This window comes from Peromyscus maniculatus, chromosome 22 (assembly GCF_049852395.1).
Source record: "Peromyscus maniculatus bairdii isolate BWxNUB_F1_BW_parent chromosome 22, HU_Pman_BW_mat_3.1, whole genome shotgun sequence".
In the NCBI taxonomy this organism is placed as follows: domain Eukaryota; kingdom Metazoa; phylum Chordata; class Mammalia; order Rodentia; family Cricetidae; genus Peromyscus; species Peromyscus maniculatus.
The window spans coordinates 36,162,931-36,176,377 of record NC_134873.1 but is presented as its reverse complement, the minus strand read 5'-3'; the positions used below and the strand labels follow the sequence as shown (position 1 = coordinate 36,176,377).

Genomic DNA, 13,447 nt, shown 5'->3' with positions numbered 1-13,447 from the left:
TGCTTTTTTCACCCAGGCACATTAGACAGGGCTGTCGAAGGTCATCAGCGACCCGGAGGCCACCAGAAATTGTGGCCCAGAACTAAGATTTATTTGGGAGTAGGGAATCAACCATTTCACACTTGACCTGAAAAATGCCTCTTTCCTTGGGACGGCTGCAGCTGTTAGTGGCCATCCACTCTCTTAGATGTGGTCCTGGGGAAGATGTGTGTCTCCCTGTTCTAACTTGTTTGCAAAGCACCATGGCACCTTACATTTTGTGAGATCTGCAAGTTATGTTTTCTCCAGGGGAGTGAGGCAGTTTCAAGACCCAAAGTTTAATTCAAGGCAGTAATAAGTTTTCCTTAGCTCACTGGGGATAATTTTTGCCTGTATTTTGTTGTACTTATTTTTGTTTGTTTTTGAGATTAGGAAGTAGAAGGATAGACAGAAAGCAGAAACAAATGAGACAGACAAAAGGCCACCCCAACCCCCCACTGAGATCTTTAATTGGCTTGGCATTTCTTCTAAGAGCAGTTGGGTCTGGGGACCAGGACACTGCACAGTGTGATGCGTGCTGGACACACCTCTTCCTCTGCAGCATAGAGGCAAACACATTTTCTCACTTTCTAGTTCCTTTGTGCACAGAAAATTCAGAGTCTCCAGGCAGAGCCTCTTTAGGCCACGTTTCTATCCCGCTGGGCTTCATTAGGTACCTTGTTTTGGGTTTCTGTGATTGAGTCAATCTGGTAACTAAGACATTGTCAATAAATGAACTTGCTTTTTGATGACTTGTTATGATTGTCCTCAAAAGCGCTACAAGCATTGGTTACAGTTGGGGTCCAGGAGTCCAGGAGCCGTGTGAAGCAGGGCAGGGCCTGTGTCATGGACCAGCTTACCTCACTGGTCAGCAGTGTCATGAGGTGTTTGTTTTGACAGACTCCTTTGGCTTGCAGTGACAGCTTGTTCCAAGAAAAATGAATCGTAATGACATTTCAGTTTCTCTTTTTGTCCTGGGGTAAAGTCACATAGACTCACCTCTCTGACCCAGGTGTCCTCTTTCTGTCCCTGTGTTTTTAATTTACCATTAGAGTGATCCTAAGCAGAATGTTGTATTGCTGGGTTTCAAGACCCCCCCCCCCCAAGCCCCTAATCTACCACAAAAGAATATTTCTGAGTCCTTTCCTTTCCTATCAGGTAGCCAGAGGGTAAAACTTGCTGCTTTCAGGAGCTTCAATCAGGTATTTACATACGAGTGTAAAAATAAGCCCACATACCGACTTCCTCTGAAGCCTCGTGGCTTTGCACCTTAGTTGCAGGTAGAGGTCATTTTTGAAGAGAAGCTGCCTGGGAAAGCAGCTGGATGTGGGGGCTGCAAGGCAAGTACCACCCAGGCACCAGCACCAGCACCACCCAGGCACCAGCACCAGTTCCACCCAGGCACCAGCACCAGTACCACCCAGGCACCAGCACCAGCACCACCCAGGCACCAGCACCAGTACCACCCAGGCACCAGCACCAGTTCCACCCAGGCACCAGCACCAGCACCACCCAGGCACCAGCACCAGTTCCACCCAGGCACCAGCACCAGCACCACCCAGGCACCAGCACCAGCACCACCCAGGCACCAGCACCAGCACCACCCAGGCACCAGCACCAGTACCACCCAGGCACCAGCACCAGTACCACCCAGGCACCAGCACCAGTACCACCCAGGCACCAGCACCAGCACCACCCAGGCACCAGCACCAGTACCACCCAGGCACCAGCACCAGCACCACCCAGGCACCAGCACCAGTACCACCCAGGCTGGTGAGACTATGCAGTGCCAGTGCCACCTTGGCTAGTGAGGCCATATTAGTTCAATGAAATGGTGCTAAACACAGGGAAGGGATGGCATTGAAAACACACCCCAAAGTAGCCAAAGGCACTAGAAATGGAAACAACCACTTGTCCCGTTTTCTGAGGACCTTGGCCCTGGCTGATGTGCCTAAATGTCCATCCGCATATATAAGTACATGGCTTCTTTAGTTTCACAGGTGTTTGGTAGGACAGACATTTATCCGGTTGGTCTTTATTTTGACCCTGTAAAATATTTAGTACTTTTAGTGGAGGGGTTCATGCTAATTATCATTAGTTTTTTAGCAAATCCCATCAGTGATGTTCTGTGATCTTTTACTTAGGTATAAAACGATGATTAGGACCACATCATGGTGCAAAGGAGAGCAAGTCCCGAGTCTGCATCCCAAAGACCTGGTAGCAGCCCTGGACCTGCTGTCGAGGGACTGTGCCAGCACAGGCCAGGTGCAGGGGCCCCATGTCTTCATCGGTAAGATGAGGCCCAGGAATTAGATGTTCCCTATTGTTGAGATCTGCAAGCTCCTTCCCCCCACCCCAGGAGGATGAGGAAAGTCCAAGTCCCAGAAGTCTAATTCAGGGCTGTAAAAAGTTCTCTGTGTCTCCCTGGGAATAGTTTTTGGCTGCCTTATATTAGTGTTGGCAGAAATTGTTCTGTAAGGGGGGAACCCACAGAGGTGGATTTCTTTCTCAGAGCTACATAAACCAGAGGAATCTGTGAGACTCACGTAGTGTGGTCAGCAACTCCAGCTGCCTTCTCTGCTCAGCCTTGGCATTGCTGCTGAGGAGAGGGTGGGCTGCGTGGAACCATGTTGGGGTCTCCAGTCATGGCCGAGGAGTCAGGATGTGTTCTGGACTGTGGTGTGGGACTGACTTTGAACCACTGAAGGTTTGAGTTTGGGTCTAGAGACTGCCTATGGAAAGAACAAGAGAAAAGAGATTTTTGGGAAAAGTGTTACTTTCACTTACGTTCCTTGTAGGTAATTCCCCCCCCCCCCCCACTGATAAGGTTTCCTTTTTTTTGAGACTCCCGGCTCTCTCTTGGGTAGCAGACTAATTCCTTTCCTGTATGGCATTTGATGTTTAGGCAACCCCGATTCAGTCTCCTGGAGTCATCTTGAATATGTGTGTGTTTTGTAAATTGTTTCCTGGTGTGGCTAACGCAGGTGGGGTTTCCTGCAATTTCTGCAGTAGCCAAGGACAGTGGAGAGCAGGCCTCCTCTGATCTGTAGCTAGTTTCCTTTGGATGGACCCAGACGGGTTGTCCCTGAATATGCTAAAATCTCTAGGAGGAGGTTAACATGCAATTGCTTAACATTCTTAAAGTGCTTGGGAATTGGAGGCTGGAGAGCAGTTGAGAGCACTCGCAACCTGATCTTCCAGAGGATCAGGGTTCTATTCCCAGCACTCAAATGGTGGCTCACAACCACCTATAACTCCCATTTCAGGGGGTTCAAAGCCTTCTTCTGGCCTTTGTGGGCTCCAGGCACACATGCGGTACACAGACATACATGCAGGCAAAAACACCTGTGTACATAAAAAATTAAATTAAAAAATGCCCGGGAGTTGAAAGAGGAGAGTGGAGAGTTAGTATAAGCACCCAGACGCCATATGTTCCTAGCTAGTTTAAACAAGCTGTGTACAATGGGAATCCCAGTGGACAGTTCTTTCATGTACCGGCAGTCTCTGGCACCCACTTAAAGACATGTGCAGCTGCGGCGTGCGGGGTGGGGGTCCTCCATTCCTGTCTTTCTCCTTTTGGACTTTGTGCATCTGTTGGCTTGGGTGCAACCCCTTTTTACTGGGGTGACTTTATCCAGGTTCTCATTAGTTTTCAGCTGACTCTGTACAAGTGGACGCTTGATGGCTCCTGTGTGCCAACCAAACATCGAAGTCGAAACCCTGGCCGACGCTGAATGGTGCAAGAGTGCATTCTTTCCCCCCTGGTTGTGATCTTTGCTTGGATTCCCCTGCAGTACATTTCACAAAACAACACGTATGGCACAGTACATTGTCATTTATTTCAAACGCAGAGTCAGGCATGCTTTTTTTTTTTTTTTTAATTTTTATCCCTCGCATGGAGGAAGGACCAGTGGCATTCAGTTTAGGAAGGAACATCAAGATCACAGAGTCAGGCTCTTCAGCTCCCTTTACAGTTTCTCTCCCAATGGGAAGCACTTCCTTAGGCTGTCCGAGACAGCCTCTCTGCTGGTAGAGAGCTTTGCAAGCTCCGAGGCTCTTATCAAACTAAAGCCCCTCCAGGCCACACACAGTGAGGGTGATCCCTGGTCTGAGCTTCACATTTCAAACCCTTTATTTCCATTCAGCTCACACTTATCTTGTGCCCTGGTTTTCAGTCACCATCCTCACTTTAGCTTGCAGCTTTGGCATCTACATTACCTGCATGCCGCTGGGTCCCATGACCCTGCATCTGCATGCAGAGATCAGGGTGGAGGCATCCAGGCCGTTCTCCCAGAGTCTCCCACAGTCAGTGGTGTGTGCACATCCCTATGCGGAGTTTCTTAGAGGAAGGCAGAGATGGCCGGAGTGTTGGACTAGTTCATGTGCCTTTTGTAACAAATGAGAACAAACTTAATAACCATCTTGTAGTTGTGCGGGTCAGGAGTTAGACATGGTTTCATGGGCTGACAGCCTGTGTCCCTGTCCTGGGGCTCCAGGGAAAATCTATTGTCATGCTTCTTCCAGCTCCCAGGGGTGCCCATGTTTGTTTGTTTTTTTTCCCCTTGTGGATCCTTCCTTCCTTTTTAAATTCAGCTGCCTTTCTCTAATGCTTCCTCTCTGTTCACATGACCTCTGATTCTTTCCCTCTGCTGCCTTCTCTTCCAGGGGACTTTGTGATTGAGCTGAGCCCACCTGGATATTCTGGGGGAACATTCCCTGTCTGTCACTGCCTCAACCCCCTATGCAGCCTTAATGTTCCTTCATCCCATGAGCTGACACACCCATGGGTGCTGGGACTTAGGGTGTGGATAGCTGTCAGGCACCATGAGTTTCAATACCATGTTCAACACGCCCTGTAGGTAGTAGGCAGGGTTCTCGTGAGTGTGCGCGTGTGCATATGTGCTCACATGTGTGGGGAGCACAGCCAGTGTCAGGTGTCCTCACCAGTCATTCTCCATCTATTTATTTATATTTATTTATCGTGTGTGTGTGTGTGTGTGTGTGTGTGTGTGTGTGTGTGTGTGTGCCGCAGGATGTGTGTGGAGGTCAGAGGACAACTTGCGGGAGTCAGTTCTTTCCTTCCACCAAGTGGGTCCTGGGATTGAACTCAGGTCCTCAGATTTGGTGACAAGCCATTCTTCTGCCAGACTTCCCCTTTAGTTTTTACAGTGGAGTCTCTTCCCTGACTCTGGAGCTCATTGATTGAGCCTGACGGACTGGCTGGAGTTCCAGGCATCTTCTGTCTCTGACCTCTCAGTGAAGGGTTAACAGATGTGTGCTTCTACCGCTGGTTTATGATGGCGCTGAGGATTTGAACTCAGGTTCTTGTGCCTGTGGGGACTGTAGCCTTTCTAGGCTGCCTGCTTCCCCTTGGCAAAATGTGTATGGAGGGCTTGTTACAGTCCTCTTTTACTGTGCCCAGCACCGATGTCTGCTGTTCAGGCACTGGGGCTATAATGTGGAGATCAGCCGGAAAATCATTTGCTCAAACTTGTTGTACTAAGTATGGGAAACTGAGGTTGGCATAACTCTTAGCTCCTGTTTTTTTTTTTTTTTTTTTTTTTTTTCTGGTAAAATTGAGAAATTAATGCTAACCCTTTAAGGTTCCAGGCTTGGTTACATGTTGGGAGTCTATCATAAGAGTGAGTATTTGGCAGAGATAAAGGGTGGTGGGGACGCCGGAAGCAGAAAATAATGTGGGCAGAGTGGAAGGCCATAACATGTACAGCGGGACCCCATTGAGGAAGGGGCTGGGGGCAGGTGATGGAGGCTATGCACATGGTGAGGGAGGGGAAAGGGGCTGGGAGGGTGACTGGCCACACATGGGGAGAGGTGCATTGTGTCAAGGGTTACAGTCACATTCTGAGGGCTACCGCCATCTTGGCAGTTATTGGTTAAGTCTGGACTTGTATCAATGCAGAGAGGTGGGTGACTTTCCCAGAGCCACATGAACCAAGACATGCTTTCTTCCCAGGAGTCCATCCATGAGTTTCTCTCCCAGGGCAGAGGAAGCACTTCTCTGTATGCTGTTAGTAAACTGTGGAGGCTAGCCACTCCAAGTGCGTCAAACGATTCATTGTTTGCGTGGACTCATTGTCCTGAGAAATGCAGAGACTGATTTTGCTTTCTCTGAGCATTTCCCAACAGTTCAACCAGACCCCGCGTGGCTCTCTCTCTCTCTCTCTAATTTTAAAGGCTGTTATCCTATTGCCCAAAGGATTTAAGGTAGCTGACAATAAAAAGAGAGATAAAAGAAAACCGGAAACCTTTAAAGGAAGAATCAAAAATAGAACACCAAGCTCCACATGCGAGTCAGAAGGACTGTGGGCTGAGAGAGCCGCTCTGCAGGCCCAGAGGACTTTGCCAAGGAGGTCGACGCTTTTGTGCTTTCCAGCCCCCGCCTTTCTCTGTTTCTTGCTTCTCTTCAAGTGTGATAGTTTCTGAACACAGCTCGAGTGACCTTATCCCAAATTCCCAAATCCAAAGTGCTTCAAAAATCTGGAAGTTTTGGGACTCCTACCTGAGGCCACATCTGATCTCCTATGGTGACAGTCAAGATTCAGGTGTAAAATGACCCTCAATAAGTGGATTTTGTATCTAGATAATCTATGGTGGTTGACAGAGGGCCTCAAGGGGGAACTTGTCACACGGAGACACCGCTGATTGGGAATACTTTCTTGACGCTGGCAATAGATTTACTGAGTCCAAAGTACTTTCTGATTTAACTGTGGTTCCTATAGGACTTGGGAAATGCCTTTGCTGAAATATTTAAGAGTCTTTCTAGCTACAGAGAATCAGTTACTTAGGTAACAGCCCCAACAGTCAAAAGTGAAATGCTTTTCTAACTTTGGCCTTCTAGCTTTTTGCACACTCATCATGTCTTAAATAAGAGTGGATTTACTTTCACAAATCACAGGCTAACATCTTGAGTCACATAAACTGCGGCAGCTTCGATGTTCTGGCAGTCGCAAAACTAAATGCAGGCAGGAACAAAGTTTGTCGTTTTAGAAAGCAGATCTCACATATCCCAGGCTGGCCTCGAACTTGTCACGCAGCTGAGGATGGCTTTGAACTCTGATCCTCTAGCCCCCATCTCTCCCGTGCCGTCACGTGACACCATGCCTAGTGTGTGTGAAAGCTGGGGCTGGAACCCAGCCCCTTGTGCATGCTGAGCTAGCACTCTGCTGACCGAGCCTCCCCTCAGCGCCAGGGGGCTTACAGCTAGGAATGCAGCAGCTGGACTTCTTTGTGGCCTATGAAACCTCAGAGCTGTCGTGGAAACCAGCCTTCTCTTCAGACTCCTCAGCTGCTGCTCCTGGGGGTGCAATCTGTGCAGCCATCCCTTCACGGCCTCTCACATTCCTTCCCTCAGTGGCAATAAACCCTGAAGCTGCTCAGGCCCTCCCCCCCCCTTTTTTTCACCCCAGGTGCCAGATGTCAGGTCTCAGAACAGCACTGGTCTAATTCTATGGATCCTTGCTCGCTCCTGAGTTCAACAGAACCGAAGTTCTTATTAACAAAAACGTTTTCCTGTTAGTTGTGCTGACACCAGTGTTGAAGCATGGGGACATTTGAATACAGCAGGTATCTTCCGCTGGCTGGCAGGGGCAGAGTCTCTGGCAAACTTCATAACATACCCAGCATCAAAGCAGGCTCGTTGGTTGGAACGCTTACCTGTGGCAGGTCTGCAGAGAAGTCGTATTGCATTTGCATCATACTTGTGCACATGAGTGTGCTTTCCTAGTGTCAGTTACACGTGGTTCATTTTTAAAGCGAATATTCTTTTATTGTTTTCTGTAATTTGGAGTTTCTAGAACAGCCCTGAGCAGGTTTACATGTTCTGGTCAGAGTCCTACCAGAGAGGTTGTTACCTGTGGTGTAAAGTAGAACACAGGAATTGCCACCACCAGCCACTGGGAGCCTACCGTGAAGCTGGAGGAAGGAGCAAGGCCAATAAACTCAAGCAAAACATGCCATTCTCTCTGGGAAAGCAAGTGGGCAGATCAACATCCAACCTGTTGCCCTGTGATCCCAAAGAATGATAATATCACCATTTATTTCCACATATAAAAGCATGGTTGTATTTTCAATAGGGTCATTTTTATTGGCCTGAAATTCTCTCCAAGCTATCCAGAAGGTTGCATTCCATTGGTTCTCTTAGCCGTAGGTGTCCCACTGAAGGCTTGTGGCGACTCCTCTGCTTAGTTCACTAACCTCTACGTTCCTTTTCATTTCAGCATCTCTCAAGAACCTCCGCAAGAATAAAGAGGTGGTTCCGACTTCTGGTAAGAGAGCGTACCGTGGGGGACCGGTCATTTGCTGGGCTCTTGCATATGACACAAGGTGTGGAGTGGGGAAACATTTGGGGTCACTCTGCCCATCTGAGAGTCACCCCAGTGGGAATGACTATAGTCGCTTTTATTCCTTGCAACATCTGGGTTTTCCTCAAGATTGCTTCCCGAGAGAGGAGTTTTTCTGCTTTGGATGCCCTGGGCTCCCCTTGCTGTGCATGCAGCTTGCCAAGCTGTCCTCTGAATGGTGGGTGATCATTAGGTCATTTGAATACTTTGGCTTAGCGTATGGTAGTGCTGTCTGCCAGTCAGCTCAGTTTAGGTAGACATGTTACTGCTTTATGCATTTATTTTGAAATTTCACTGCATTTACAGTGACAATATTTTAAAGAAAGGATTAGAGAAAAATCTTCCTAGAGTGGCGATGAGCTTAGGATCCAGGCAGGAAACCTCAGATGAGTATGTGCCCCTGGTGCACTGCAGGTCATGGCCTTAGCCACAGTTAGAAGCTGATTAGAATGCGGGCTGAGTTATGAAAGGAAACGGTACAGAACACATAGGCAGTGCCCAGAGCAGCTCACTGATGGTTGAGTTTGAAAGTCAAGGTGAGTGCCAGGGCTTTGAAAATGTGTTTCAATATATCTTCCCATAACATGGATATTATGGCAAACTAGTATTTTGTATCCTCATTTTGTTATGTTAATTACTTTATCCATATAAACACATTTTAATGTCCTCATTGTATTTTGTATTTTGCTCATTCTAATGTCTTTGTGTCTTCAGGAAGGTTCTATGTGAATGGGACAAGGGGACTTCTGATTCAGTCATAAGTTATTCCTTTATTTTTTTTCATTTATCAAACAGTCTGAGTTTCTTTCATATGCCACTTGGGTGCTTGAAGAAAGGATGAGTAAGATATAACTTCTGCCTCACTGCCTGGGGTCCACCACAACCTTTATGTGGGGTCCCAACTACATTCACTAGGGGGCAGTGAGTAGCCAGGGGCCAGGCACAACTTCTACCTTAGGTCTCTGGCTTCCAGCGAGCATATGACAGTCTTTATGCTTTCTTCCAAACTTCTGGTTCATGCATTTATTTTCACTATTTAATCTTTTTAAAAATGTGTACTATAGCATGTATGTATGTATGTATGTATGTATGTATGTATTTTCACTAAATAGTGAATAAATAAGCTTTTATATTTATTCACTAAATAAGCTTTTATAACAATGAGCACTGTATCATGTAAGGATTTATTTTCACGATTAAGCTTTTATAATAATGGGTATTTGAATGATCTGAGCATTGATTATTTTTCTACTCAGCAAGCTTCAGCTATGTGTCACCATATTTCTACAGTTCCTATAGATGTGTCTTTTTATCTCTGTTTTCCAAGAGAGAATTCATTGAAACCAAGAAAAGGAAGTGGGACTTGTCTAAGGCTATTTTTAATGCACAACTCCCATGTCGTCGTTGCCCAGTATAAGTTGTGTTGTTGTGACTGAGGTGTGTGCTGACTGTCATTTGTGAATCCGACACAGTCCCACTGTTCTGACCAAGCTCATGTGTGTCAGAGTGGAATTCCAGTGTAGAACAGAAGGTAGAAAAATTCAGTGGATACCTGGAAACAGACCACAATCAGAATGCTGGACTTCCAGGGCCTGGGAAGGAGGCGACCAGGATGCAAGACCAGTATAAAGGACAACTGAACAGTCAACAGGAATTTGCCAGGCAGACACTGTAGAGAAGGGGCTGTGGGCAGAGGAATCAGAGTATTAAGGCTCATCGTAAAACTACAGCAGATTTTGAGAGGTGAGACTCACAGGTGTGGATGGAGTCAAAGGCTAATGTGTGAGGAAGGAAAGGAACATAAAGCTGGTATAGCAGGGCTTGGCTCTTTGGTCATTTGTGGCAGGGAAGGAGGAAGGCTGAATTGCAGCAAGGAATATCAGCCCCCAATCCCAATGGCTCTGCATGACAGAGCTTTCTTTAATGACCACAGAAAGCCCACTGTGGGTGGCAGCTCTACTGAGCTTTTCTCCTCCCCTGCATGACCCAGGTACCCTTGGTGTTATGATGTCAGTCACCTGGCCTCTGAATCTGATGCCAGAGAGAGACAGGAGGAAGTTGTATCAAGTACTAACCCTCTCAGTCCAGAAAGGACAAGTTGTGGCTCGCATTTCTTTAGTTGAAACTACTCATCTGGCCCACTAAGATGCAAGTGGCTGGGAATGCAGATCTAGTGGCTATCTGATCCTGGCTGCCAGAGTCTCATTTGCTGTAAAGTCTTTTTTCTTGTAGGTCATGCTAAACCAGGGAGATAGTTGACCAAATTTATGTGTTACTCAGTAACAAAGGGAATATAGGAAGGCAAGAGAATATTAGGGTGTAATTCTAATATTCTGTCAGTTGGGGACAGCTGGGCCAAGGCAGTGGGATCACACAGGGGATTACAGGTTTCTGGGATGAGACCAGATGGTTCAGACTTGGCATAATGGAAATGAGAGGTCAGGATGAAACTGGAGATGAAGTCTGTGATTTGGGATTTGTAAGTTGCTTCTGAAGGTGAGAGGGAGAATAGATATTGATGGGAAGGTGGTTCGTGAACATGATGAATCTTATGCATGTCAGTTGGGCTACCCAGTATCCCCCACTTTCTGTGAGGCTCCTCTTAGTCTTGATTTCCTCAGCTCAATTGTTGTGTAGTTTGTCAGGAAGAGCTGGTGTGCTTAGTCTCCTTCCCTGTGCTTTACAGACTGTCTCATTTGTGCTAAACACAGGGCCTGGATTCTCCTATGTGCTCATTCCTTTCCTTTTCATTTAATAAAAGTGCCTTCCCTGTCTCAGGGACTCATAGAAAGAGCAAGTCTTTCCATAGCTGTTCAATTTTCAATGATCAACAGATGATATCTGTGTAGTTAATGTCTGGTGACATGTCCTTCATTCCCTCTTCTCAGGCATCTCTTCTATCCTTTTTATACTTGCTTGAGATTGTGTTTTTACATGAGGGCAAATGTGATGATACAGTCAAAAGAGCATTTCAGGTTTAATACCCTGTGTGAAAATTATTTTCACTGTCATTACTAAATCCTTGATACTATGATAGCAACATTTGTCTGTGATTTATTTCAGTTGGTTTAAATGGCTACTGTGTTTATTGGTGATTTTGTCTTATTTTGTTTACTGAAAAAAAAAGAAAAAGAACAACATGACATTATAGAAGAAAAAAACATACCCGCACTGCCAGAAACCCACGTAGAAGCAGAAATTCAAAGAGAGCCATCAATGGAACAAGAATTACAAGAGTCATCATCAACACAGGACCAAAGACCTAAGCAACAGGAATCTCCTGGACAGTCATCCTTGAGACCATCATCACCAGAGCAACAATGTGAAGGACAAGAGGTATCTACACAGTCATCCTTGGGACCACCATCCCCAAAGCAACAACATGAACAACAAGAGGTATCTGGACAGTCAACCTTGAGACAACCATCCCCAGAGCAACAACTAGAACAAGAGGTATCTGGACAGTCACCCTTGAGACTACCATCCCCAAAGCAACAACATGAACAACAAGAGGTATCTGGACAGTCAACCTTGAGACAACCATCCCCAGAGCAACAACTAGAACAAGAGGTATCTGGACAGTCACCCTTGGGACCACCATCCCCAAAGCAACAACATGAACAACAAGAGGTATCTGGACAGTCAGCCTTGAGACTATCATCCCCAGAGCAACAACTAGAACAAGAGGTATCTGGACAGTCACCCTTGGGACCACCATCCCCAGAGCAACAACTAGAACAAGAGGTATCTGGACAGTCACCCTTGGGACCACCATCACCAGAGCAACAACTTGAACAAGAGGTATCTGGACAGTCACCCTTGGGACCACCATCCCCAGAGCAACAACTAGAACAAGAGGTATCTGGACACTCACCCTTGGGACCACCATCCCCAGAGCAACAACTTGAACAACAAGAGGTATCTAGACAGTCATCCTTGAGACCATCATCACCAGAGCAACAACTAGAACAAGAGGTATCTGGACAGTCAGCCTTGGGACCACCATCCCCAGAGCAACAGCTTGAACAAGAGTCCTCTAAAGAGTCATCCTTGGGACCATTTTTAGAGCAACAACCTGCACAGTGAGAATCTTCTAAATAGACATCTTTTGGACTACCATTCCAAGAATATCCACCCAAGCAATGGGAACCCCATTGACAGTCATCCTTGAGATAGCAATCTCAGAAAGAGGTGACTCTGGGACAATGCAGGAGACAAATGCCATGATAAGAAAATGTCAGCCATGTTGTGAAGAGCAACAGTCAGGAACTGGACAGGACCACAGGCAAATGAAAATAAAATGACACAGTTTATTTTCATATTATGCTGAGGTATGCCAGGACGGTACTACAGTTATGAACCTCATATTTTGAAGGACAGACTTAAAGCTTAAAAGATGAGTAAAGATTAAATTCGTCTGGAATCTCTTTCTCTGTTTCCTGATTAGAAGGGCAGAAGAGGGAGGGTATGGGTCTATACTTAGGGTATCTGTCTGCCTGGAGTAGACCATTCCCTTTTAGTAATATCAGCCTACACCTCATATCTCAGAAGTACTCACCAGCTTGGGACTAGACCACATAATACACAGCTACCCAGAGTTAATTCTTCCTACTTAAAGCATCTTCAAATACTTACGCATATGCATTTACACATACAAATACATTACACATACATACATGTCCTGTGTGTGTCAGGAGTAGAAGGTTTGAACTAGCTTGTGCCTCATTTCATCCAAAACTGGGGCTAATGATATGCCTGACCTGTAGGCTGTTGGGATAGCGATTTATCAGAAAGTACTTAGTTCCAGACACGAGGAAGACACAAAACATGTGAGCTGCTGCCATCATTTCACCCTGATGGTTGTCTTGTTTCGTTAGTTCACTAGAGAAAACTGAAGACTTGTCTAGATGCTGAGGTAGTTACTGCATTTGGCTCCTGTGAACTGACTTTTTTTTTTTTCTGTAAAATGAATATGGAAACACAGCTTTTTGATGAGATCTTTAAAAAAAAAAAGAACTTATTTATGTGCATGTGGGGGTGAGAAGACAACTGGCAGGACTCAGTTTTTC

General features: G+C 46.3%; 1 protein-coding gene across 15 annotated transcripts in view; it reads left to right on the top strand.

Annotated features, from left to right (window-relative positions):
* The window catches only part of Dcdc2c (doublecortin domain containing 2C), a 69,725-nt gene extending 56,920 nt beyond the window's left edge, over window positions 1-12,805 (top strand). For 3 of the 15 annotated variants that reach the window (XM_076559898.1, XM_042267267.2, XM_016008066.3), the window contains 2 exons: window positions 8,256-8,303; window positions 11,506-11,668. In XM_076559898.1, coding sequence (XP_076416013.1) covers window positions 8,256-8,303; window positions 11,506-11,529 — 72 coding nt within the window. In that variant the 3' untranslated portion in view covers window positions 11,530-11,668. The other 12 variants (XM_076559896.1, XM_076559894.1, XM_076559895.1 and 9 more) reach the window with 8 other exon arrangements.
* The last annotated feature ends 642 nt before the right edge of the window (window positions 12,806-13,447 follow it).